Below are 27,943 nucleotides of genomic sequence, written 5' to 3'. Positions count from 1 at the left end.
TATTTTCTGCTTTAATGTTTTAATATTATGCTGAAGGAAGAAAAACAATTATGCTGCAAAAGAGTGACAGTCCTCTGCTGCAAAATATAGGCAGTCTTGATATTATTAACCATGTTATATTTTGAATATTGCAAACAACAATACACATCACACAGTTTTTGTTAAGTTTGAAAAGGTGGACATACTCCCCCATCATTAAATTCTATTCTATTACCCTCACAACCCATTATTTAAAGTTGTGCACTGTGATTTGTTGCAATGCGTCACATGAAAGACCTTAAATAACAATAAAGTTGGTAGGACAATGAACTTTATGTTCTCGCACAACAGCGCACAGCAAAGCGCTATGCAGTATAAGCACCGTAACACATTCTACGCAAAGCATTATACTTGGTTATGCGTACATTTCTGCAATACTCGTTGTCACTTACGCTTTGGCTATGTGTACACACTCCACCTTTAAGTAAACAACTTTAATATTTGAGCAAAAAAGTGATATTTTCTCTTTAAATGGCAATAGAATAGAAATAATGGGTGCAGCATTATCCTTTACACTCAAATAATGTGTCCTCAGCAGTAAAAACTTTTAAATAATGGGTTCGGCTGCACTTCACACTTTATTTACGTTTTTACTGCCTCGCATACATTATTGGGAGTAAAGGATAATGCATTAGCCTTTATTTCTTCAATAACATGCGGCTTGTTACAAACTTCACTTGTGAAGATATTTACCTGTGTTTTAAATCACATTCCTTTTACACACCCTTACATCTTGTCTCAGTAAACATGCATAGAAAACATGTGAGTGCAATCTTGCTCAAGTGCATCAAGACTCAATTCCTGTATTCCATGTGGTCTCTTTTCCCCTACACTTTGCTTTCATTCCAACTAGAATTCTAAGGGCTCTCTTATTGTTTGTATTACCATGGAGACCCTTTTGTGTTACCATGAAGATTCATAAATCAATTACCATGACACAAGATCACTTTGTGAGAAAATTAGCCATTGGATCTTCCATCCGACTCCGTTTCATACGATATGCTTCCATTTCCTCTTCTGTTGGTTCTTTGTAAGTTTCAAAAGTTTTCAAGCTATTATAAGGTCTTTTGCGCTCATCCATGGCTAAGAGTCTCTCTGCCTCTCGCTGGTGAGCATCTTCTCTTGCTAATGCCTGTGAAGATCAAAAAACAAAAACGATTCTGTAATCACACCATGCAATAAGGAGCTAAATGTACAATATCCTTTACACTTTGCCCTACCCCCAAAGCATATTACAAAGTGTCAAAGATTATTGCATGTTAACTTTGATTTAATTATTCAAAATTGTTCAATAAAAATGCATTTTATAGTGAGAGAATCACTGAAATACTTTGATATAAATGAAAAACAAACAAAGAGCCAACCAAACAAAAACAATGCATCAATGTTCACTGGCCTTCCTTACCTTCTCCTAAAAACATACAATTAACAAAACATTTGCAATTATTGTATTGCTTCAATTGTCATGTGTGTCACTGTTTTGTATTTGTAGTCATTTATGTTTTAAGCTTACAATAGTATACTGGCATGAGAGGTTCTGGTTAAAACTATAAGCCCGAGGTGAGATCAATAGTACTATTTTTCATGAGGGCGCAGCCCCAAGGAAAATAGTATTAATTGATCTCAACGAGGACCATAGTTTTAACCAGAACTTCGAATAAAGGCAGTATATATTTGTTTTATATACTTCATTAATATATTCTTTGTTCATTGATTGGTTAAAAGAAAATTATTTGACGTTTGGACTCTCCAGCTTCTATCCTGAGTAAACAGCACGACCAATTTAAGCACAACCTATATTTTGCCCTTCAAAAAAAATAGGCTAAAATTGGGCTAACCAATTACAGCAGCGCGAAATCACGCTATGGCAGTTTCGCGTGCATGAACTGTTCCGTTGCATCGAATGCGTGCACGCGGAAGGCATGGTCAAAAGTACTATTTACGGCTTGGAGGTACTTTACAACTCATCCGGGACATTGAAAATACTATTTACGGCTTAGAGGTACTATTTACGGATAGGAGTACTGAGGGTAGAACTATTTTTAGTCATGTGATCCACTTTTAACCAATCAATGAACAAGAATATATTAATGAAGTATATAACTCCTGCTAATTGGGCTACCTTTGCTGATGTGATGGTGCTGACAATCTGATTAATGCACCTTATACCACAAACTGTTTTTACAAAATTATATTTCATTACAAAATTTGATCCTACCTCCTTTAACTTCTTCTCTTTCTCAGCAGCTTCATCATCTTCATTATCACTGCTGCTACTGTGGCGTTTCTTCTTCTTCTTCTTGTCTTTCTTCTTTTTCTTCTTCTTTCTCCTTTCTTCTTCTAATGATTCTTTATGTTGCTATTTAATGACAAAATACATAAAATAGATTAATGACATACATTTGCAATCAACGGTAGTTAGTCAATCACGTAATAATTTAACTCAATATTTAATGAAATTTTCAAATACTTTATTTATTCAGAAGTAAGACACATTACTTAATACAAAATACCACTACTTTATCATAGGCATAACCAGCCGTGTATGGCATATTGTCCAGGAGCTGGATCCATCCCACAGAGAAGACCAATTGGTGCACTGAGCAACCTGTGCTTGAAAATGCCAAAATATGTATCTTGCTCTTGCTATTTTTGCTCCTAATATCCTGTGTATTTTCCTACAAAATGTGATATCATACCCAACACTGCACCATGCTTTCATTGCATTATTAGAGATTACATGTACATACCTTTCCCTCTTTAATCTTACATTCAATATATTGAAAACAAGTAGACAAATGTCTCATAAATGTCTTTTGAGGTGTTTGAGAAATGTCTGGTCCATAATTCTATCTGAAGCTGAAATTGGCCTGCAAGACGAATTACTTTTACACTGCTGACATAACCAGTGGAAGCGCAAGGCAAAATAATTATGGTGTTTTGTATCCAGTACAGGATAGTGGGCATATGGTATATCACACTATTATCAGTTACTACAAGTTAGTAAAAGGCACTGCAGGTACAAGATAACTGCATTATACATGTAGGTAACAACTGAGTCCACAAGTGGAAACGTATGCATGAAGTAGCACAGTTACAGAATATGATTGTCAGAAAGTGACTGAGCAAGAATTTTATCTTATTTTGTTGTTGAAAATATTAAATCCAGTTTAACTTAGTTGTAGCCACCTCTACTTTATAAATAAGCTGTACATACCTCTAATAATGATTTTGGTTCTTCTTCTTCCTCCTGATCATCTGTTGCTAATGGTAACATGAGGTCTACCGCTGCTGCCTCCTTGCCAGCTTCTCCTGTACAATAGGACCCTTGTACAAGAGAGTGACAACATCTATAACCCCATCTGCCATCTTTCCAATAGGATCCCCAAACACTCTGTGCAAAACATTCATCATAATGTATTAAATGTACCAGATGCATCATCTTGACATCATGCCACTTAAGCACATAAAAAATGATTCTCACACCTACCCAAACAACACACCCTATATGTTTATGGGGACTATGTATAGTACTATTCAAGAGTAGATGTTATGTATTCATTCTTGTAGCCATGTTGAGAACATTTTCCACTATTTTTTTACAAATATTTTCACACAAATTAATTGATGTAAATGTGAAGGTGAAATCACCACTCAATCAAAAGCATAGCATATACTTTCTTCAGGATGTCCACAATTCAATAAAGTTATGTACAGATCATTTTACTCCCCTGTATGACATACATAATATGATGAACAATTAATCATCTCACAAACTACCTGTTATCATGTGTCCTTACCTTGTGGTTATTATTAAATACATCTTCCTCATATTTAGACTTTGCTTTGGCTTTTTCTTGGCCTTTCAGTAATGTTCCATGCCTGGAATACTCTACATACTCTTCCTGTAAAAACACATCCATGATATCATTATGGTGTCAGTTGAATAAACAAAACATGGAGGACTGTAACATATATCATGTCATGTACATTTTATTCCTAACTACACGTTAGTGTAACAATAATACTTGTAAAAACAGTGACCTGACATACTTCCGATATGGAAATAACTTGTGTTTATTCAGCTAGTTTTAGTACCTTTATTCTCAAATCAATCTCAATACAATCTCAATACTATCAATCTCAATAATTCTCTCTTCACAAAGTTTTAGTATACCTTTTTATTAAGTGCTTAACTATTCATTAATTATTAATTTAACTAAACATTTCTTTAAAAAGTGTGGAATAACTATAGCTTATCTGTTGCATCTGAACACTAACTCATACCTTAACCCTAACTCCAACCCCTAAAACTAAACCTAAACCTTGAGGAAATATGGATATTTTCTCACTTCTGTAAAGCCTGTATATAGATATTTTCACATTTTAAGACACACAACAAAAATAGTATACTACTTACAGTTTGAGCTAGCAGCAACTGTTTAGGGGGTGCTTCCAAATGCTCTGCTCCACCATACTGAAGAGAAAACACAAAATATTAAGAATAGTTAATATAAATAAAATAGAACAGAAATTATACACAGTCCACCATGCAATGGAAACAAGGATGTAGGTATTTAAACAAAGAGTCAGGGATGCCAGTGGCCTGAAGTGACTTTGCTGGAAAAGCCTGAAAAAGAGTACAAATTTGGGATATAAAGCCTCAAAACAGGCTAAAAATAAATACAAATGCAGAAATTTGGAGTAACAAAAAGCCTGAAATCAGGCAATTGCCTGAAAACTGGCATCCCTGAAGAGTCCATTCAACATTCTTAGAATAGTCAAGACCAAAAATAAACCTTGACTATTTCTCTTGCTTCAAGGTATGGAACAGAATAAGTTAAACATCACATGAGCCATGTTCATTTGCTCCTTAATAACATTTTGACTGGAAAAGACAGTAATTAAACACCATTCTATGTTAAATACAGCTTGAAAAATATTATAAAATTCACTTTTGTCATCAACATTTTCATTATCAAATAGTAGTTTCTTTTTTATTTCCAATTAGATCAAACTAAAGGAATAGGAAGCTACATTATACAGTTTCATCTAACAAAACAAAATAATATTTGTATTCATTCAAACAATTATAGTGCTTTAATTTATGACATTTGGAGTAGTTGACATACCTTTTGTAGAATGTTATCTTTTTGGTTCTGTTTGAAATCATCTTTCTTCACTGAGAATTCTTGATGCAGCATTTCCAACTTGGTTGGTTCTGCCTGTAGGTGAACATCTGTCCCCTTATCATATGCCTCCCATGCAAACACTGAAATGCAAATACACCACAGTAAATTAACAACAGTTTATGTTATTACACCTCATAAATATTCATGAGCTAATCATACAAATTCATTGGTCAATCACAAACTACACAGACTATTTCCATGTGTGTTATTTTTCTTACAACCTCATCCCATGGTAATTATAATGGGAAACTAGAATTTTGCGGTTCTCGACCTCCACTTTGACGCCCATCATTTTAACCGATGCAATTTCACTTGACCCCAAAATGACCTTAACATTATTTGCCTCACTAAGGTGGCCGTTCCCACCAAATTTCATGAACCTGCAGCAGTTTATGGCTATTTGACCCCAGATGACCCTGAATGACCCCAAAATGACCTTGACATATTTTTCTTCCTTCAGTAGTCGTTCCCACCAAATTTCATGAACCTGCAACAATATATGGCGATTTGACCCCGGATGACCCCAAATGACCTCACAATTACCTTGCGATTACGCAAATTTTGCGCTGAAAATCAAATCAGATCAAGAACCTCTGGCTGTGCTACTCTCCGCCAAGTTTCATCACTGTAACTCGTACAGATCTCCAGATAATCTGTGCACAAGGTTATTTTGCTTGATATGCATAAATCATGCAAATTAGGTAATTAATTACCATATTTTGCGACGAAAACCTGCTAAAATTTGGAGACCACCAATTGCCACCCCTCCACTAAATTGAATCACAATACACCTTACCAGTTCCGAGAAATTGCATTCGCAAGCTCGGACGGACGGACAGACAACAAGGAAACATAATACCTCCGGTGGAGGCATAAAAACTTTAATGAGTCCAGTTGATCAAGAATCAAGGAATCAATCCTTGTTAAGGAATGAGTGATTCTATATAAACTCTGAACCTCTACTTAAATGTGGATCTGCGGTTACATACAGTTCTCATGTTTCTAATGCTACAAAATGACCAGATTAATGCTTACATTGTGCCGTTGCCATTTTTGTTGTATCTCCCACAGCTCGCACAAAATTATCACCAGCAAATTTTAACCTGTTAAACACAGAAAACATCAAATTGATCCTAATTAAAGCAGAAAATATTCAAACATCAAGGTAGCATGAATTTTACACTAATTTATTTACCCAACACAATTAGTTCTGGTAGCCAATGAGATGATGTTAAATCACATGATTTACAACATATCTAATTCTCGATCATGAAAGGATGTACCTTCTGCAATCTGCATCAACATACTTTTTTGTGGAATAACACAATTGTGTGATCTACATGACCAAACCTTGACCTTGTCTAGCGACGACCGTATTCAAAAACCGTGCTTGGTCTATATCTCAAAAGCGGTCTTGCGCCATACGTGTGTGGTCTTTGCATAGTACACTCAACGCAAATATCTGTGCGTACCCAAGTTGGCTCTCATCATTGATAATTAGACATTTTGCCTATAGTTATGTCTTCACTTCCATATTAAACCACTCACATGAAGAAAGTAACATTTTTAAGATGGTGAATTCATAAATATACAGTGCTCAAAATAAGCTAAATTCTTCATGGGCCATTTGGATTCTTGGGTTTAAAATCTACAGGTGAATCTACAATGTGAACATTTGTGAAACTTTGTAAGATTTCAGACTTGTAAATCAATTATAGGTTAATAAATGTGCATCACTTGTTGGGAGTGAAATTGTACAAAATAATGCATGCATACTGAGATGTGGATGCATCAAATACACAAGCCCTGCAGGGAGGGAGTACAACATCTCAGTACAAGTGCATTATTTTGTACAATTTCTCGAGCAACAAAAAACATACATTTATTAACCTATTTCCTACACAGGAAAAAATCTTGTGACTTTTTTATTTTTATAACAAAACTGTCATTAAAAATGTTGGGACAATGCAAGTAAATATAAATGCATCAACCTGCAAGAAAACTGAACATGTCCGAAAACACTTGATGTAGTACGTGGAGTGCACAATTAAATACACTTCTGGCATATTTCTAACGCTATAGAGTGTATGAACAACAGGTAATGCTTTGGATTGATGTTAATATCAGTATTGAGTCTGCAACTTCAGTGACAAAACTTAACAGTGTAATGCGCTTTATAAAAGTGTTTTACCTGCAGGTTAGACATTAGCGGGCCTGCTATGATTTTCACAGGCGTTTGGCTCCAAGACCCACCTTATTTCTAGCACTGCAAATATGTATTTAATGTCATGTCACAAGATGTCATGTCATGACATGCTACTATGTCTATATAACTAAGGATTACTTACTCATCAGGAGTCTTTCCTTGTTGTTGAAATGGATTTTCCCTCATGGATCTCGTCTTGGGATCATAGTACGCTGAATTGGGATCTAAATTATATAAGTACTGGAAACAATAAGACAAACATTTATTAGTTCGAGCACAAAAACACAAGAAGTTTTTCATCTTGCCAGCAATACTGATTAAGATATATTTGACTCACTTGATCAGTTGACTAATGAGAATAATATACCTGCATATATTTACAAATAGGCCTCGAAATAAGAAGAAAACTCCCAAGGGTCCTCTGGACCCTTGCCTTTGAAATTTCAAGGGTCCTCAACAATTTTCAAGGGTCCGACCCCGCCTCCCTGGACCCATGCCTTTAAAATTTCAGGACAGAGAATTAGCTGGTCACACGGAACCCGTACCGTAGGAAATTTGCGGGTCTGCGCCTACTTTCACAGGTATTTGACGCAAGGATGCGCCTTATTTCGAGCCCTGTTTACAAAAGCTGGTTTACAGATATGTTTTTTTCACGCACCAAGCAATAAAACACTCACCTTTGCAGTATCTTCTCGTATTCTCAAATTCCTCACTGTGATTCGTCTGTGAAGGAAAACATAATGCTTGACTTAGTCTGTAGCATGAAAACTTTGATTTGCAAACTGAAAGAAATGGTTATTTAAACCAAGGGCAATAATTGATTTAAACTGAAGACTTGTTACAACTGAAGTTGAATGGTTTAACTCAATATGGTATTTTCAAATGTTTGAACTGAATTTCAACTTTAGTCTAAGGTGCAGATGATTCAATTTAAGATTGAACCTTGTTGTATTAGTAACTTTACAAGTCTGGCAATATCCATCACAATTTGCAAGTTCATTACCGTCTAAACCAAACATTGCAATACTATTGTACATACTTTCTATTTTAAGTACCTACCTTTTACTGTCAAAATTAGTACCAGGCATGTCAAATTTTTCTGCATACTTGTCCTCATCACCATCACTGTCATCACTATCACCATCCTACACAGAAATATCAAGGGCCTTCATTAATATACAACAAGTGAATGAATCTTGCATAAACATGATAGAAAGCAGCATGGCAGAGGGGCCAAAGTCTTTACTTCTGAGGCAAGAGGTCTTGGGTGCAATTTCTAATGGAGACAAAATATAATTGCCAAGCCACTCTCTACATTATTGCATTTGAATCACAGGCAGTGGATGGCAAAGATGTTTAGGCCAGTTCTGATCAGGGTAATGGCTGGATGTTCATACACCCAGCCTGGAAATCAAGGGAAACGCTATCTGATTAAGATATCATATATAAACCATGGACACATACATATGGTTTCAATTTAGATCTTGAGCAGACGGCCTCACAGGCTCAGCTGTAAGATAGGCCAAACATCAAGCAAACAATCAGGGGTGTGAGTGGAGCTTTCCAAAAAACGCGGGAAAAAAACAAGTATCCATTTAATAGTGTGTTCGAAGCACGCATAGAAAGCTTACCTACTACCATCCGTATTTGTGTGTATTTCATCATAAATATCAGAAGATTAAAAGCTATATTTCATTGCACATATGTGAGTATTGCGCGACAAAATTACAATCCTGGTAGCCATGATATATCCTCTCTTAATTCCTTGTGCTTTTTAGTAAACATGTTGTCACACTTTAGATGGATGGTTACGATTGAAAATGGTACAATTCCAAAAACCCACATGAAAAAATTCTGCAATGGCGTTGTACGTAAACAAAACATCGATCCTAACAGCAACGTTCAATGACCTCTGCCATATGATATGATACTACACAATGCTACACATCCTACCACGGATCTCTATACATGCGGTCGTCTTTCGCAAATTAGTCTCATATGCAGGTTTAATACACGCAACGTAAGTTAGTCTCATACATTAAATTAATGGAAGACAGACGGACGGACAACATATAATGTATTAATCATTGGGGAAAAGCAAAACGTGGATTTTTAGTTTGGGAAAAATAAAAACGCGACGCAGGCAAGCTAAAAACGCGGAAATTTGCGAAAACGCGGAACTCTCACATCCCTGAACAATGGATATTTAACATTTACTAATTAAATTTTTTTTAAATCAAAGAACATCCACTTTCAGGAAAAAATAACTCAAGTCTTATGTTAGCAACATTATGAACAGTTATGAATTGCTCCTACAAGTCTGAGCCAACACTAATACTCTAGCCATGCAACAAGCCATTAACTCTACTTCAACAAGAATAACATCAACTTACCCTGTTCTCTACAGGTTCTTTAATCTCTCCTGATAACATTTCATCTTGCAACTCCTGCACCTTCAAGTGCTTCTTTGCCTGGTGATAAAACATCAATTAATTGATAAATAGATGTGTTGGTCTACATGTACAGGACAGAGGCAAGTTATATTAGCTCAGCGGATTCAATGTTACTGACAAAAGCTGATGGAATGCTATCCATTAATGCTCTGTGTGCTATCTATGTGCTTCAACGGAAAAAGTTTTGAAATATTTTCTCAAAATATCAAGAGCTATCTTAAGAACTACTGAACCAATACTAGGCTTGTTTGTACTCATTTTAATGCAATTTTCATGTTGATTCCAAATATGGTCAGGAAAATTTACATTTCTGAAATTTTTGAAATTTAAAGAAATTTTTGAAACATGTCGTCTGCAGTCGACACCCGTGTGAAGAGAGTTAATACAAGGGGTACACAAAAGAACACTTAAACATCATGTGTACCTGTTCAATCAAATCTCATCCTTTGCAGTTTCCTGTTCAAAATAGTACTCACATGGGTTGATTGTAACTCCAACTGATTTAGAATGTGCAAATCTTAACTAGTAACATGTAACACAACATGTTACACATTTTATGATTTATATTCATGAATATGATAAATCATGTGCTGATTTGCAATTTTGTGAACTAATAGAACAACCTTTAGAGAAATATCACTCATGGCCAATCTTCATCTCAATACAACAGATTTTTAATATCATTTATTTTATTCACACTGACAATGGATCACTCCTTATTACCTCTTCAATTTTGGCATATTCTTCCAATACAGCTTGGTGATTATCCAGATCATAGCCATTCCATCTGTCTCGTTTACCGTCATAGTCAAAGCTTAAATTAGGCTGATAATACTCATCTGGAGCTAGCTTTTCACCGGTGAACCTGGCTCCTACTTTTCTTGGTCTCTGAAGCAAAACAAATATGTAAAATTAATCAATCAATTTTGTTTCATTTTGCTGCTTGTCCACATTACACAAAGTGCTTTTGTTTCTCTTATTTACAAATTAAGGCAGAAGAGTTAAACCTGTAAACCTGCATCACATAAATGGTCATTAATATCTTACAATGTAGTGGTTGTGCTACAAAAAGACAGCATTTGACATGAAACAGCTATTTGTGATCAAACTCTACTTCACATTAAGGTGGTATTTGAGGCATTTTGGAAGTGTTCTATGCATGTTTTAAACAGATTAATTGAGTAGAGCAAAGCACAATTATCAATATGCCTTTTGTTTGAAGTAAATTTGCACAATTAATTAGCATTTATACAAATTAGCTCATAAATTATGCAATTATGCAAATTAGAGGTCAACTAAACAATATATTAGAACATATTAAAAAACACTTTGACCAAGTTTCAAGGCAAAACTATGCAAAATACCCTGAACATTTATTAGTGACAGCGTCTGCACCGTTTTTTGATGTTAACATATTTCGTATCTCAACGTCGACATACATTTGGGTTCTGAAAAAATACCAGCACTTTTTTTTCATGATTTTATGAAAATTTAAAAAAATTTAACCTAAAAATATCTAGAAACACCGTCGGCAAAATTAAAGATGGTCATCTTCATAGCGAGCACATAAAGTGTACACTTCACACCAGAAAACCAGGCAAAATACTGCCAAAAGTATGATCCCTGAAGCCAAATAACAAGAAAAGTTGGCAAAATAATAAGTAAAAGATAAGATTTGGCACTGCATTTTGTTGACAATACATTGGAAATGGCCAATATTTTGAGTGAAAATGAGCTTGCCTGACTTAGTTTTACTGGGCCAGTTTCTGAGCACTATGTCGCCAAGTTCTGTCGACATATTGACATAATTCACTTTGTCGACAAGATTTTGACAGGGGACCTGTCGATGCCGGCCTTAACATTTATGCATGGCTTTTTAGCAAAATATTGGCAAAAATTACATATGAATGAGCCTTTTCAGTCATTTTAGCTCATTAACTACATTCATTATTGATAAAAACAGTAAGATACAAAGAAAATATAAATTGATGTATTATGAAAACTGTTATGTCCAATTTGCTTCACATAAAAGGCATACTGATCAGTGTACTTAACCATACTCAATTAATCCACTGAAAACAAACTCAGAGCATTTCCTAATTTCCAGAAATATCCTCATATACCACCTTAATATATGCTTACACTCATGCAACTATATGTAATCATATAATGGCAAAAGTTTTACTACTATACCCTCAAATTTCTTTGGCTTATTTTTCTTTAGGTCTTTTTGTTTGCTGATTATTTAGCTAGTGTACTGAATAAATACAAAATTGGGGTTTCTGATTGGCTAATTGAATCACATCATAAAATATCAGTACCTTGTTTTGTGAACCTGCCAGGCAGCATGACCCGGTCTTTTATCAAGATATAAAAGGTGACACAAGTAAGATGTGCCACAGGATTAAACACATGAAACCCACCTCCACACAATCTTTTCTCTTGTGTGTCACTGCTCCACAGTTTTCACAACCACCTTTTCTGAATCTGGTTGCAATGCCACCCTAAAATCAAAACAAAACATTATTATTGTGATAAAATCATATTACAAGCGCTGCTTTAGAAATTAGATTCACATTACCTGTATGTTGGGCACAATGTAATGAATTCGCTGTCGTAGTGCACGTTAGTAACCATTGGTTACTGCTCCAAGCCTGGGCTCATACACCTGTTCCAAATTTTGATATGCCATAGGCTTTGTGTTGTGATCATTTCGATCAGTGGTTCGTAACAAAGAAAGCGTGATCCAGTTGGCCTAGCAACGGTCATATTGTAACGTGCACTACGACAGCGAATAGGAAGGTTCCTGGTAACCAACCAGAGGCATTCAATTTATGCCGGTTGCAAGGTTTAGCCATCGATAAAATCCTCTGCATCCATGTGACTTGCATAAAAACAGCTTTAATTAACATCATTTGGTTAAATGAAAGAAAAATGTCATGGTTTTGCATGCATCGGGCCATTATGCGACATGATGGGGAAACCCTTGTAACCTTAAAAAGTATGAAAGGTTGCTGAAATTCACAACACTTAACAGGAAGCCTGATGAATAGTTTAGTCATTTGCTATATCCAGCCTCATGTACTCACGTTCGGTCACACATTTTGACTACTCTCATTTGCTAAAATGAGGTAGCCTACATCATTAATTTGGTAACATTTGTGCATGATTGAACTCGCTACAATCTGAAAGACAAACTTACTTCCTTCACTCCTTTCTTATACCATTCACTGATGCTTGAGAACTTTTGCTCTTTTTCTTTTTGTGGACGCTGATGTTTTAATGTTGGTACGCATAGCCCACGCACCATGGCACTGTAGAGATGTACTGTGGTATATGTGGATTGATGTCTCTGTGATGGATGAAAACAAACCAAATACAACTAATCAGTCAAAACCAATCACTGGAGTTTGCTTTGGTAATTGAGTAAAAATATTTCGATCCATTCATAAACCAAAAATAACAGAAGATGATTAACATCACTGACACATCAGGATGGAAAATGGTGTAGTACATGTAATAACATTGCTGTGTGCTGCTCTTTGATAGATTTTGACCTGGTCATAACTTTGTCAATGTAATTTTATTGTTTCATTTCCATGCCTTGTAATCACACTACATGTAGTACAGTTCTTTTAAAGCTGCAATGATTCATACATTCTGCCAAATTTATATAAACACCCCGTTTCCACTATGAAAGTCACGGTTAGATTTTGACCTCCAATTCAATTAAGACAAAGGATTGCTGTGAATTAATTTATGCAAACAAGTGTGTGATACTATCAGTAAATAAAAGTGGTCTTCAGGGAAAATTGACAATACCACTGTTTAAATCAGCAACTTGGATTCAATTTGATATCCATAAAGTCAAATTCAAGTTCAATAAACGATGCTCCAAACCAAAATTCAAAAGTAAATTTTATGTCGGTAAGTCGCTATATACATGTAGGTACTGTACCTGTTGCTAGTACTGAATTTGACTAAAGTTTATAGTGACCCAATCAATCAAATTTTATTTTTATATAGTGAAAAAGGGACACGTCAATTTATACATCCTGTGATAAATAGATATGCTCTTTTACTACATGTATACCTTTGTTTAATACGATTATGATCTTTGAGCTGCCGGAGGCTACTATCAGGTACTATAGAAAAATTATTTAATTTGTGTACATCGTGGAACATACTCTTTGAGTCTTTGCGTGGCTGTGCGTAGTAAAATGTGCGATTAGTCGTGGAGTAACAAGTGTAGTTGAATGTTCCACGATGTACACAAATTAAATAATTTTTCTATAGTGAGTGAGCAGTCTTCAAAAATACCATGCCTGAATTGACTTACTTTCCTTCTTCATCTACCAGGGCAGGTGCTGTACCAGCCTTTCTGGCTTCATCCAACTCCTTTGCTTTCCTCCAGTCCTCTCTCTTGGAAGCTTCACTTGGGGCATCCTCTTGGCTGGATTTGGATGCAGCTGATGGCAGTAAGCCTGGAGCACCAAACGACATGGTTGCTTGGATGCAATGATGTGCTCCAGGAGATGGATAAAGAGTTGTGACTCAGTGTATCAATTCTAAAATGTTGAAAATAATATAAAGTACACAAAAACATTATTTGGGATGTACGGGGTGTTCGCGTGTAGGGGTGCATCTGTAATTACCTACAAACATGGACCTACATTAGGATACACACAGTGCAACCATGGACACATCTGCAACCGTGGATGTTCGTGGTTGCTGGCTATAACCAGGACAACACAATTGTAAAAATGCATTTAAAAGTGGTCTAGACTTTTTTTTGGGGGGGGGGTGGTCAGGAGAGGTCATAGTTGGATGAGAAGTTGTCAGGTGTGTGTGTGGAGTTGGTCCATGGTGTATCTTAGGCACCGGACATTTGCGCGGTTCGCGCAAAAGCGCACATTTTCGCGCATTTGGGTGTCCAAAGCGTATTTTGGGTTCCATCGAGAATGTTCATGATTTTGACCCATTGATAAGCTTAAAGTTAAAACTTACGATTTTATGCCCCAAATCGGCAGCATTTACAAGAAAATTCACGCAATATTGGTTCTAACTTCACTTATAATGTACATCAAAATACAAATAACGATCATTAAACCAAGCATAATGTGGGGAAATTTGCCCTTGCTTTCGACATTTCGATCGACGATTTGTGATGGTCGCCATCTTTATTTTTTCCAGAAACTGGAAATGAACCGGAAGTCGTTCGTAATTGATTGACATGCCATCGTTTTACCGATGTTTTTTTCGTGTTTTGCATTGATAACAGTGGATCACGCATTTTAGCTCATTTTGACCTATTTTTTTGGCGCATTTTTATGCATTTTGAAAAGTGGCCAGCGCATTTTGCCGTTTTAAATCGCGCGAAACTCCGGTGCCTAGTGTATCTATTGAAATTGGGTGTGTGCAAAGTTGCTCGAGAAGTCTAGCTAAGAATTTGCTCACTGATAGCTTCACATTCTAGGCTAGAGACCATTGCATTCAAAATCTAGTCGCTGAAGCATGACACTGTGTAAAGCAATGGAAGTTCAGAAGTAAACAGAGCAGATCACGACAGGCAATTGCATCAAAAATGTTGCTAAAAATTACACTTCAGCAAAATATTAGACTGATCGAATCCATGGGTTCCTACAGTCACCCATGGATTGAAAACAGGGTACTGAAAAGCACTACACAATGTCCACATGAGCCATGGGTGGGTTTGTTTACATTGCATTAATTCCCTCAGAATAGTCAATACAGAGTCCAAACAGATAAAACTTACCTAATATCAGTTTTAGTTACCTGTAACTCCAAATTGACAAGACATTGAAATCTATTTGCCCAATTTCATACCAAAATCAAGGAAAACATGGTTTTGTTATTACAAAATAACATGAAAACCACACAGGTCATATCTGGTCATTTGCAGCAGGCCACTTGAGGTAATCAATATTGGTACTTGAATGGCATGACTCAGTGACTTTCTGCTCTTTGTAAGACTATGTTGTAAACTTGATTGCATAACATTAAGATTGCCAACTGATATCCTTTGAGTTGCCAAATTATGGGATTAGGATTAGTTCTGTCAAATGAAGTACATGTAAACACTAAAAAATGTCAACAAAACATGCTACTGCAGAAGTCTATGCCGGGGTGTGTGTGTCTGAGGGCCGATGACACACATTTGATGGGTGTAGCCTGGGTATTGGATGTAGAATAACACATGTCTCTATGATAGGTAGAATCATAAAATTTTGAACTTTAGAATATTTCCTTAAAAATGCAATTAAATGAAAGATGACAATTTTCTTTAAAAAATGATGGTTCAACCATGTCTGCAGGTTAAATAATTACAAAGTTATGACCAAAAGGATGTCGCCTTTTTATTGCCAAAATGTGCATTGGCAATTGCAATTTTTTGGATCACAAAAAGTTTGTTGACCTCCTAATCATGGCTTGCCATATAGCATGATTCGACATATTCCCATTGAAACCTGTGCTAAATTTTAAACCATTTTAGCTAAAATCCGCTTTACTTTCATGATGTCCAGTTGCTTGTGTGTGGTTATTTGGGCATCTGTGAGTACACCCTGATATAAGAGATTTTACAACATGGGGTTTTTGAAGAATAAAAATGAATGTTGAATTTTCCCCCATACTTTTACACAGTAAAATACACTGCCAAATTTTGCTCACATGGCATGCCATGATGCTATATTTTAGTATGCTATAAAGGGCTCCCTCTATAATCAATGATGTGAACATATCTATCTATGAAAGGTCAAAAGTTAAGGGATTGTTTTGTCAGACATTTTGAGAGACAGATTTGATCAACACCATTTGAAGCATGGTGTAGCTTCAAGCAGGACACATAATTTCAGGATATTGACTACAAATTTGGACCAATAAATTTCAAGAGACATAAATACAACTAACTTAGGAAGCTTACTTGAAAGATGTTTAGGGCGACAGTGACATGGTAAGTGAAATAATAGTCAGGGAAGAATACCTTGGTGTACATTTGAAATGTAATTTCTGGTCTTTGTATGGACTTCATGTCTCCCTACATGTATGTATGTACATCCCTAGGCTATGAGGCTATTCCACACGCATATTGGGGATGTACAGTGTAGGCTAAAATAGTACATTGATCTGCTCCGATGTCTCAATTCATGTGGTCTCATTTCGTTTCTGCTTACCAGACAGCAAATACTGCGTATTTGCTGTATGGAACCAGACATATTTAATACCAGCAGTGCAGACTAGTCCTAAACCTTGAAAAACATCATTTTCCGAGGAGCGGAAGTACACCAAATTGGTGTCGGGTGACCTTTGACATTCTTTTGTGGCGAGTGACATGGTCTTTCAATTCACGCCGAGTGTCCTTGACAGGCTTGACTATGCTTCAGTGGTCATGACAGAATTCAAAAGATAACCTCCGGGGATAACCTCTCTGCCCCAATAATCCCAAGCTATTGTCTGAAACTGCACCTCGGAAGATGTACGGTTTAGAACTCAGTCCTCAAATGATAGTCATATAACGACCAAAAGATAAGTGACTGACTATCGTTGAGGACTGAGTTCCGCAGTCTAAGTGCAGACGGGACACGAGCCAATATCCTGTCTAAAAGTGGTGTTCTTATTTCTTAAAATTTGTTGCGCATTCATGAAATGCTAATTTCTATTCTGTTAATTTCTGTTGTGACGAACACACATATATTCAATTCTCTCTCACTTCACTGGACATGGTCATGATGGTGTATAGAATAGATAGAATAGATAGAATAGATAGAATAGCCATCATGTCGCGACGATGTCATTACGAAGTCGGACGAAGTAAGTATGTCGACGACGATGATCATCAAGGTTGCGTCACGACTGGTCATGAAAAGATTACGTGTTTGTCTTGTTCTCAGAAAAAACCCAGGTTTTCTACCTATGACGCTCTAGCTGAAATACAGCAAGATAATGTAAGATAGTAAGATGTAAACCTGTATTACGTATTTACGTATTTAGATAGAGTATCTCGAGCTAGTGCAGACCATGAGTGATCAATGTAAATAATGCGAATGGTTGCCGAATTCCTCTCCTTCCAATGTTACAAAACAAAATGCATTTGGTTGTGCACTACTGAGTTTTCCGTACTGGATTTTGAAACGCGACAATTGAAATATTAAATACCAAACCAATAATATATATACATACCAGATTTTTTGACTCGACTGCACAAAATTCGTTGTTTTTATAGTTCGCCAAACCAAAACATTTCTCCCGACGTCATTATTATGAGCTCATGAATAATTAATTACCTTACTTTCTAGGGTTGGGCGATATCTATTCCGGGTAATTTAACGCTCGTCGGCAGACAGACGACCACAATTAACTCCTACGATTCAGTGCAGATTGCCGGTTTTATTGAAGATCCTAAATTAGTCAGCTGGATACTGGTATCATGCAGTTATTGTTTTAAACTACATGTATGCACACAACACAGGGGCACTCACATAGGTAAGATCATGTCAGAAATTAATATTTTGTTCTGGGTCTGATTATTCGGACTAATTGACCCGTAGCCTACTAGTAGCGCTGTGCTGTGGGTATAGGAGATGAACTAGTTAGCGTCATATATCAAAAAGTATAAAAGCTCTGATTGTTTCAATTAGGCTACTTATTCTTTTCAAAATATTTGATTTTTTAATCCGGTACAAGCTTTAATAACGGGGGAACATGCATTTGTATGAGAAAGGAAATCTACCATCTTATCCAAACTCCCGTACCGGTATTAATCCAATCATTTTGCTTCACCGGGCCGCCCGTGACTTGGTCGCGTTTGGAAGAGGAGTGCCACCAAACCGTAATAGGTACTGTACAAATTTAGTAGGCCTACTGTCTGTCAATCACGTAGGCCTATGGTTTATTTTCTACATGTCAATCTTTAAATTATTAGCATAGTCCTTATAATAACGGTGGAGCGCCTTGATGAGTAAACCAGTGAAAAATCCCCAAAACTCAGTCAGTGGAGCTCCACCCGTAGGCCCTATGTCAATAGCGTCATTATCGATTGGATTAGTCGACCGTAGCGGACGTACAATTCGATCGCTCATTGGATTAATATTATCACTTGGTAAGAAATGTGCATAATTGGACAATCGATTACTGAAAAGGTCACGGTGAATTTACCGTGGACAAAACTTAAATTTAAAACCCCGCGGGGTAGACCTACCAGTGGGCATAGCCAGGATTTTTTTTCAGAGATGGGGGCACTTTTTGGCAGGTAAAAAAAAAAAGGGGGAGATTGTTGAGAGTCTGGGGTGCAATGGCCCAGACTGAGGTAAAATGTAGACCGGCTTACTTCAATGCAAAATAATAGGGGTGTCAATAACGAAAATATGCATGCTATCCGGGATATCATCGCAATAACATGTCTAATTTGATATTTGCCCCAGGGGGCCACTCAAGTATGATAGTGTACGCATGCGTGACCAAATTTTCTTTAAATACCCCCTAAACGAGTTTTACCATACCAGCAAATGTAGGCCCTTAAAGGTAATTTAATATAAAATTTACCCCTTAATGAGTTTTTTGGCTAGTAAAAATGAAAAAATGTACCCTTTTTGGACTCGTAATTTACCAAAAATTTGAAAAGGTACCCTAAACAAGTTGTTCAGTTTCAGAAAACTCAGTAGGCCCCTACCCTTATTCTTAAAAATCAGTGTTTTTAGACCCTAAATGCGTCACTCGCGTAACTTGCCTTGCCTAAAAAACACCCCCTTTTCCTTGTTTTTTTGGTCACGCATGCGTACAGACCATTTATGTGAGTGGTCCCCCGGGATATTTGCCCAGTAAAAAGTGCAATGCAAATTACGTTTGACCATATAGGGGGGGTCGCTCTAAAAATCCTAATTAAGAGAAGAATTAATCAAGAGAGAGAAGAGAAATTGCAGAAAAAGAGAAGAAAAATGCCTGTGACCATGTGATTTTGACGAATCGCGAAATTAATCTCATATTTGACAATTTCAGCTCAAAAAAATTGTTCTTGTCAGTGACATCTCGCCAGAAGCATCACGAATTATTAATTCAAGTCCAATACTTTCTTTACACACAAAATATAAACCAGCCAGGTCAAAGTGACTAATAGCACTCTTAATAACGCGGGTCTTCGGCGTGAACCATGCATGTGGCTTCAGTTATTGACCCAGGTCTTATGAGGAGTGTTACCCCGGTGGGGTAATTATTTTTTTATTATAATTATTCTTTACTTTGTTCTCTTTCATTTGACACTTGGCAGTTCGAGATATGAAAAAGGACCCAAATAGGATTCTGAATAGGCCTATGAGGAGTTTTTAATATTCTCTACTTTTTGTTCTCTCATTTCGGGCGGGGTCATACCTTCATTTTGAAATATGAAAAGGGCCAATACAATAATATTGACCCGGGTCTTATGATGAGTGTCTGTCCAGACTGTCCCCCACCCCCACGTGTGGATTATTCTTTACTTTGCTATTTCGAAATAGGTCTATGTCCATTTTGGCATTTCGAGATATGAAGAGGACCCAACATGTGAATAATTAAACCATAGGTATTGGAGAATACATGTACCTATGTCTCCTGCAATACCTATGATTAGACTCAAGTCTTATGAGGAGTGTTACCCATGGGCGTAGCAAGCGGGTGGACAGGGTGGACGAAGTCCATGGGCCCCATGGGTTCAGGGGTCCCGAGAAAAAGCAAACATGTAATAAGGGCTGATAAAAGAGATGTTAAAAGGGCCCCACACTGCACTGCTCCTTATCCATGGGCCCCCGAGGCTCTTGCTACGCTCCTGGTGTTACCCCCCCTCCCCGGTGGGGAAAATTATTTTTATTATATTCTTTACTTTGTTCTCTTTCCATGAGACACCACTCGGGGTCAGCATTTTGAGATATGAAAAGAACCCACACGTGAATATTGACCGGGTCTTATGATGAGTGTCACCCCCGGGTGTGGAAATATTTTTATTCTTTACTATTTTGTTCTCTTTCAGGTGGTGGCCGCATTGCATTCTCTAAATTCAGTAAATTTTCATCGTCAACCGTGTAATTGAATGGGTTTATTGTGAAATTTTAAAACGCTTGAAATATCACAAACAAATATGCCTATGTTGATAAATATGATAAATACAAGCTAAAACCGTTGGGGTTCGATAATGAACCCCACAAAACTAACCGACTATATTGGAAAATGCCATACGGCCGGGCGGTTTCACGAGTTGCCGGCTCGATCATGTCATCCGCCGCCTGTTCTTTTTCATTTGACACCACTGGGGGGGGGGGGCATACCTTCATAGCATTTCAAAATATGCCCCATTTTGAGATATGAATATTGACCCAAGTCTTATGAGGAGTGTTAATACCCCTGGTGGGGATTTTTTTATCGAATTCTTTCTTTCGTTCTCTTTCATTTGAAGGAGGTCATACCTTCTTGGCATTTCGAGATATGGAAAATAACCAAAATATGGATATTGCCAGGTCTTATGCAGGTTGTCACCCACAGTGGGGAAATAATTTCTAATATGTGACATGATCAAGGGGAATGAGTCACATGTCAGCAATTTTCAATTAGAAGTATTTTACATAATTTTCTAGCTGTTTACGAATGCTACATTTTGGTGCAAACCCCATCTGGTTACCGAGTTATGAGCAATTTATCAATGTCTGAAAACAATATAGAACAAAAGAATTTGATCACTATTTTTGCCAATATCTCAAAACCAATATTAGCGACATCCGACTCATTCCCGTTGATCATGTCACATATATTCTTTAGTTTTCGTTCTCATTGACACCACTCTGGGGGTCATACTTTCATGGCATTGAAAAGGACCCATATGAATTGACCCCGGGTCACCCCCGGATGGGGAAATATTGTCATTATATTCTTCACTCTTTCCTCTGATACCACTTGAGGGGGGGGGGCATACCTTTGAGGCATTTCGAGATAATGTCCATTCCAGACCAAAAGGTTAGTCAGTAAGTACGCTAGTAACAACACTTGTATACACCTATCCGACTTCGCCATTACTGCGGTGTCCCCGATGTAAAACTGCGGTGTCCCGAGGTCGGGGGTTCTATCCATTATTTATTGTGTGCTATACAGAATTGTACCCGGGAATTGTACACAACAGTGATTTTCAATACACAATCATGAGTATTGAATTATGAATTAAATCTCCCGCTCTGGTACATCTGTGTTGCCGTCAATAGAGGGCCAAATACAGTAAACGCTTCTCGGATTGGTGTATAGGCCGATACCATTTCATGGTTCAGCAAAACTACATTATGAACTGTGGAATCTGTACGAGTCAAAATCGGCACAAGACTACTCTTTCTGTCATCTGTGGTAAGGCACTCGTTTAGCTATTTCAATTCACTCCCACTCTCCACCTGATACACGACCAGACCCTAGAACATGTGGGTGTGAAAAATTTGCCAATAATGGCAACTAAAATGTGGGGGCGTTTTTCCTTTTTTGATGGTTCACAGCACAGGTTCATACTAATTGGGATCAGGAGAAAGTGAAATGGATCCCTTTGTTTGAACCTCAGTGAAACTATTAGAACAATAAAAATACTATATTGAAATTGTAATATTTGCCCCTTATTTTCTGTGAGAACTTCGTACCAAGATGATTTTCAGGGAAGTGTATAATTCAAAATCACTTTATAATAAATAATATTATTAAAGTTGGAGGAATATAGGTGGTCTTCATTATGCAGTGCATTTTGCGTGTTTTCATGTTTGGCTTTTGGGGTACAAAAAAAATAAATTCTAGTTCCAAGTATAAGAAAGACAAGTAAATTGGCTCCTACCCTATATTAAATATACAATACACAAACAGTTAATTAAGACACACACATGAAGCCTTGTATGGGACAGTAACAAACTGGTTTGTTTTTTATTTCACTTCTCCAATCCAGGGGAAAAGGGAAAACATCCTCATCTATGCAATCAGATGATACATTGTACATCTTTTGATTTATTCTGTTGTTATCTTGCTTCAACAGCTGAATAGCAACAACATACAGTACATAGTAAATAATGTTCCAATCTTGTAACAGATAAGTTGCTCATTTTCAAATGTGATAATATCATCTACATGTTAGAATAGTTTCCTGCAGATTTACAATTCAACTTTCATGTAGCTATGAAATTTGTAGTCTTCATTCTTTGTATGATTTCACAACCTCAGACCTGACACCACCATTAATACATAGCCAAAATCATCACAAGTCTACTCCAACAATGTTTAGGAATTAATAAGTTTGTATGATTCCAATGTGCTACAGATCTTTTTGTATTAAATCGGTTCCTAATCCCCATTCCAGAAATATACAGCACTATTTTTTTTCTACCAAATGAAACACATATCAATCCTAATTATTCATTTAGCACCAACTGGCAATAAAAGTTAAATAATTTAACTTTGGCCAAATGAGCATTTTAGGTTAAAAGTCTATTTTCAATTTATGCATTTAATTTTTCGGAAAAACATGTTTCATTCTTATAACCAATCACTTGATTAAAGCAACACAAAAAAGTGAAAATTAAGGCAAAATTTCGGTATACACTCAAGAGTTTGGTTAGACTTGTACCATATTTTTTATTTTGGTGACTCGATTGTCAGAAAACATGCTGAAAATACCTAGTTTTGGGCTCTTTAAAAAAAAAAAGTACTTTTATCACCAGTTAGTGCTATATGAATGATTATGATTGAGTTGTTTCATTTGGCAGAACTTCGCAATATTTTTTAATCCCAAAATATTAGTCCTGTATTGTTCTGGAATGGGGAGTAGGAATCGCTTAATATCCCTAACATAACAAGCAGATTTGTTAATTCATTAAGTTCAATATACCCACACATGTACCAACATCATAAAATTAGGTACTTCTTCATGTTTAATATAAACACCTTGTTTTTAAAATACAATTAAATGTGAGCACATTACACTAACAATTTGGTACCAATTAAAGCTCATTTGAAAATCGCAACCACCACGTTGCAGTCAAGTTGGAACAGTGGGTACCTAAAACCAAGTTATCAGCATGGCTTAAGGATACCGGGTGCTGTTGAGCAAAATGTAGTATTTACCGTATTATCCATAATATACAACCCTACATAAAAGAATTATAGGTCTATATACAAAGATATGATATATATTTACAGTTTTATGAGTGCAAAAAATGGCATAGTTCTAAATAGTAATTACACATACATCATAGTTTACACTTTTTTTTATGAATGACCCAGAAAATGTCACTTCTTAGCAAGTCTTCAAAAGGTTGTAGGCCTGTAATCTTTTACATATTATACATGGTATAATATAAATAAGTAGTTCGGCAAAAACTATACTGAGACCCAGGTCACGCAAGTGTTATTTGTCTTCGAATAAATTTCCGATTATAATCAACTTATGATGAATTATTACAAATAATCTGGGTCAGTTTTTTAAGCACAGCAACAGAAAAATTGGATTTCAAACAAAAAACAATCAAATTTGGCCATGGATGCGTTTAACCCCAAACATACAAACTTTGTTTTGTGCAAATAATGAGTAAGCAAGTAACCTGGTACATGTATGTTATGTTTTAAAGTGCATTTCCTCTGTCTTGTTTTAAACTAATTTAACATTTTTTGATAACCAAAACATGGATAATCTACACATTTTCAAAGTACAACAAAGAAATAGGAATTAATCAGCACAGTTGCTATATAACAGGTGCGCTATTACATATGAAGTACAAAATATTTTGTGGCAGTCATTACAAGGCAGCAACATAAAACCAATTTAGATCCTGTAATATCATTTGTGACATGATCTTATACAATCAGACCAAACTACTAGAACTTTGATGTTCTGTTCAAAATCTAATGTGGAATGCAGATTGAAATTATTTTTTTATATAATTGATTTACAACCGATGATGGGATTGGGAACTCCGATACATTTTTATAAACCTGATAATAGTAATTAATACTTAACTGTTTTATAATATATGAAGGTAATGTGACATTCAACATTCTATATTCGCTGTTGTAGTGCACGTTAGTAACCATTGGTTACTGCTCCAAGCCTGGGCTCATACACCTGTTCCGAATTTTGATATGCCATAGGCTTTGTGTTGTGATCATTTCGATCAGTGGTTCGTAATAAAGAAAGCGTGATCCAGTTGGCCTAGCAACGGTCATATTCTAACGTGCACTACGACAGCGAATTGTATGCCACAACTGTAAATTGGTCTTCCTTCATCTTTTCAATGGAAAAATAAAATTGTTATTTCTTTGACAATTCAGGCATATGCCCACAAATTTTAAAATGCACATGTGAGCTTTGAGAGAAACTTTAATCAATGGGCCCGATAAGAAAGTGGACATATAAAAATAACTTTGTAATCAAGAACATTTGTGACATGATCTGGTCCATGGGGGGCCAAGGGAGGCATTTTTGACAATTGAGTTACTAATACTATAATTATTACATTACACATACAATAGGCTATCATTTACTGAAAACACCAAAGGTTTAGGATACTTGGGTCATTATTTCTCAAATCACCCAAAAAAAAGATGATTTTACACCTCACCCCCTTCAAATTTGTTCAAAATTGGTATACAGGGTGATTTTGGCTGTAAAAGCTCAAATTTCAAATTTTAGCTTAATGGATGTACTGGTTTTAGCGCTATGCCCGCCCATTTTTCGCGATTTGGCGAAAATGGCGCGCCCATCAATATTGTCGCGACCATATCTCCGTAACCGTAGGTCCTACTGAGCTGAAATTGGTATCATTTTTTAGCTAATCTCTCAAAGAATCCAAATATACTATCATTTAGTGTGTAGGAGGAAGAGAAAAAATATGACCTTGTTTTCTGTACTTTGACTTGAATTTGACCTTGTTGCTTACGTGACGCATAAGCAAATTTGCGTTGAATTACACTCCATATGTTGTCTACATAATATAAAAAAAATTGGAGGGTAATATTTTTGTTTTCTTGCTAGGCTTTCATAAAGCAAGCATGTGGTTGAAAAACTGTAATTTTGCATGTAGGCTCAGTATATTGTACACATGATTCTATTATAATATAGGCCAATTGTATATAGGCCTATATGTACATGCATTAAATACATATGTTTTCACCTCATGCTTGCTTTGTGAAAGCCTAGCAAAAAAACAAAAAATATTACCCCTCCAATTTTTTGATATTTTGTAGACAACATATGTGGGTATAATTCCAACGCAAATTGCCTCATGGTCACGTGGCAACAAGGTCAAATTCAAGGTCAAAGTACAGAAAAAGGTCACAAATTTTCTTACTCCTACATACTAAATGATAGCAGATTTGGATTCTTTGAGAGATTAGCTAAATAATGACACCAATTTCAGCTCAGTAGGACCTACAGTTACGGAGATATGGTCGCGATAATATTGATACGCCATTTTTCGCCAAATCGCAAAAATGGTGGGGCATAGCGCGAAAACCGTACGTCCGATTAAGCTAAAATTTGAAATTTGAGCTTTGCCAGCCAAAATCACCCTGTATACCAATTTTGAACAAATTTGAAGGGCGTGAGGTGTAAAATCATCTTTTTTTGGGGTGATTTGAGAAATATTGACCCAAGTATCCTATTGGGTGAATTGAGAAATAATGACCCACTTGGTTCTAAAGTTATGAAGTTTTTACATGTCTTTTTTTCTAATGTATTTTATTGTTTTTTACTCCATATTTTTGCCTTTATCTCAGTTTCAAATTTGCAGCCTTTGGCCCCATGGACCAGACCGTGTCACATTTATGGCAGGGACATGCTGGGGGGATTTCAACATCAGCAAGGAGTATGTACTGAGCAACTTAGTAATTGGTACAATAACTTGATACTCAGACTTTGGTCTGAGTGGACCAGATCATGTCACATTCGCCTTCATATCCTGACCTTTAACTGCCTCATTTACGAGAATCATAACAATTAAAGGCAAAACCTAACATTAAATTTCCCTATTTTCTCGTAACACTATAAGTTATGCATAAATATGATTGTGATACTTGTACATGTATTTATGCAGTTAAACATTGCCATGAATTTCAAGTCTTCCTATTTCCAGAAAAAAAAACTCATTCATTTGTAAGTACATCTGAACACCACAGAACTTGTCAAGAATTTTAACTTGGGTGTCATCTGAAAATTGTGAACATTGGAAAGTGAAACACAAATTTTGTATTTGTTCTTATTTTAACTTAAGAACTTTTATTTAGGAAATATATTTACATCAGTTTAAGAAGCACACTACAATGTCACCTACAGCTGAGACTAAATTAGTCAGCTGGACCTAATAACTTCTCCTATTTTTATTGTTTTTTTTGTTAAGTTATTTTGTCTATTTCCAATCATTCCTAACTGCAACATCTTGGAAACAGTCATACACAAATCATTTTGTCGGTTGAATACATCATAATAATAATTAATAGAAATAATAATAAATGTGCCTTTTGTGCCATTGCCATAATTATCCTTCTAATTTTGTTTTCACATGGTTCATAAATATGGGGGAAATAGCTCTTGAACCCCTGTTTAAGTTGAGCCCTGAATGAAGATACAAATTCCAACACTTAAGTATCACATACAGTAATGTACGAACATAACTCTGAACAGATCTTTTTCTTGACACAATTTGAACAATTTTGAGTGTTAATACAGGATGCAGCGTTTCACCGACTTGTTAATGTTACTCTGTGGAAAAAATCAAAACTGTGTACAATCTGCAACACAAGTATGAACACACACAAAAAATTCAACATTTCTGAACACACAATCAAGCAAATGACTGCCACCATGTTATCCTATTATCATCTTTTGCAACCACAGTATCACCTCATTCATGTTCTCAGAGGTAGGATATTAATGACCAGAAGAGTGGTTTTTATTGCCAATTTTAAATTGTTAATTAACACTGCAGCAAAGCGAGGCAATTTTATCAAGCAAATCCCATCACCTCTGGAGTTGCATATCCTGAAGTCTAGAGACATTAATG

General features: G+C 36.2%; 1 protein-coding gene and 1 long non-coding RNA gene across 2 annotated transcripts in view; both read right to left on the bottom strand.

The window, feature by feature from the left end:
* The window catches only part of LOC140150325 (uncharacterized), a 444,264-nt gene that overhangs the window by 51,134 nt on the left and 365,187 nt on the right, over nt 1-27,943 (bottom strand). The gene's annotated exons all lie outside the window — the stretch shown is intronic.
* On the bottom strand, nt 65-18,207 carry LOC140150310 (pre-mRNA-splicing factor SLU7-like). Its single transcript, XM_072172321.1, is given in 17 exon segments — nt 65-1,171; nt 2,258-2,398; nt 3,257-3,433; nt 3,840-3,944; nt 4,460-4,516; nt 5,172-5,311; nt 6,267-6,334; nt 7,580-7,677; nt 8,115-8,160; nt 8,497-8,582; nt 9,831-9,908; nt 10,614-10,778; nt 12,314-12,394; nt 13,093-13,181; nt 13,184-13,242; nt 14,230-14,458; nt 18,090-18,207. Coding segments are annotated over 16 exon segments (1,743 nt in total). The 5' UTR covers nt 14,394-14,458; nt 18,090-18,207; the 3' UTR covers nt 65-982.

The sequence above is a fragment of the Amphiura filiformis genome, chromosome 1, assembly GCF_039555335.1.
Source record: "Amphiura filiformis chromosome 1, Afil_fr2py, whole genome shotgun sequence".
NCBI classification, from domain to species: domain Eukaryota; kingdom Metazoa; phylum Echinodermata; class Ophiuroidea; order Amphilepidida; family Amphiuridae; genus Amphiura; species Amphiura filiformis.
Note: the sequence above shows the minus strand (reverse complement) of the source record. Positions and strands in the feature narration are given on the sequence as shown.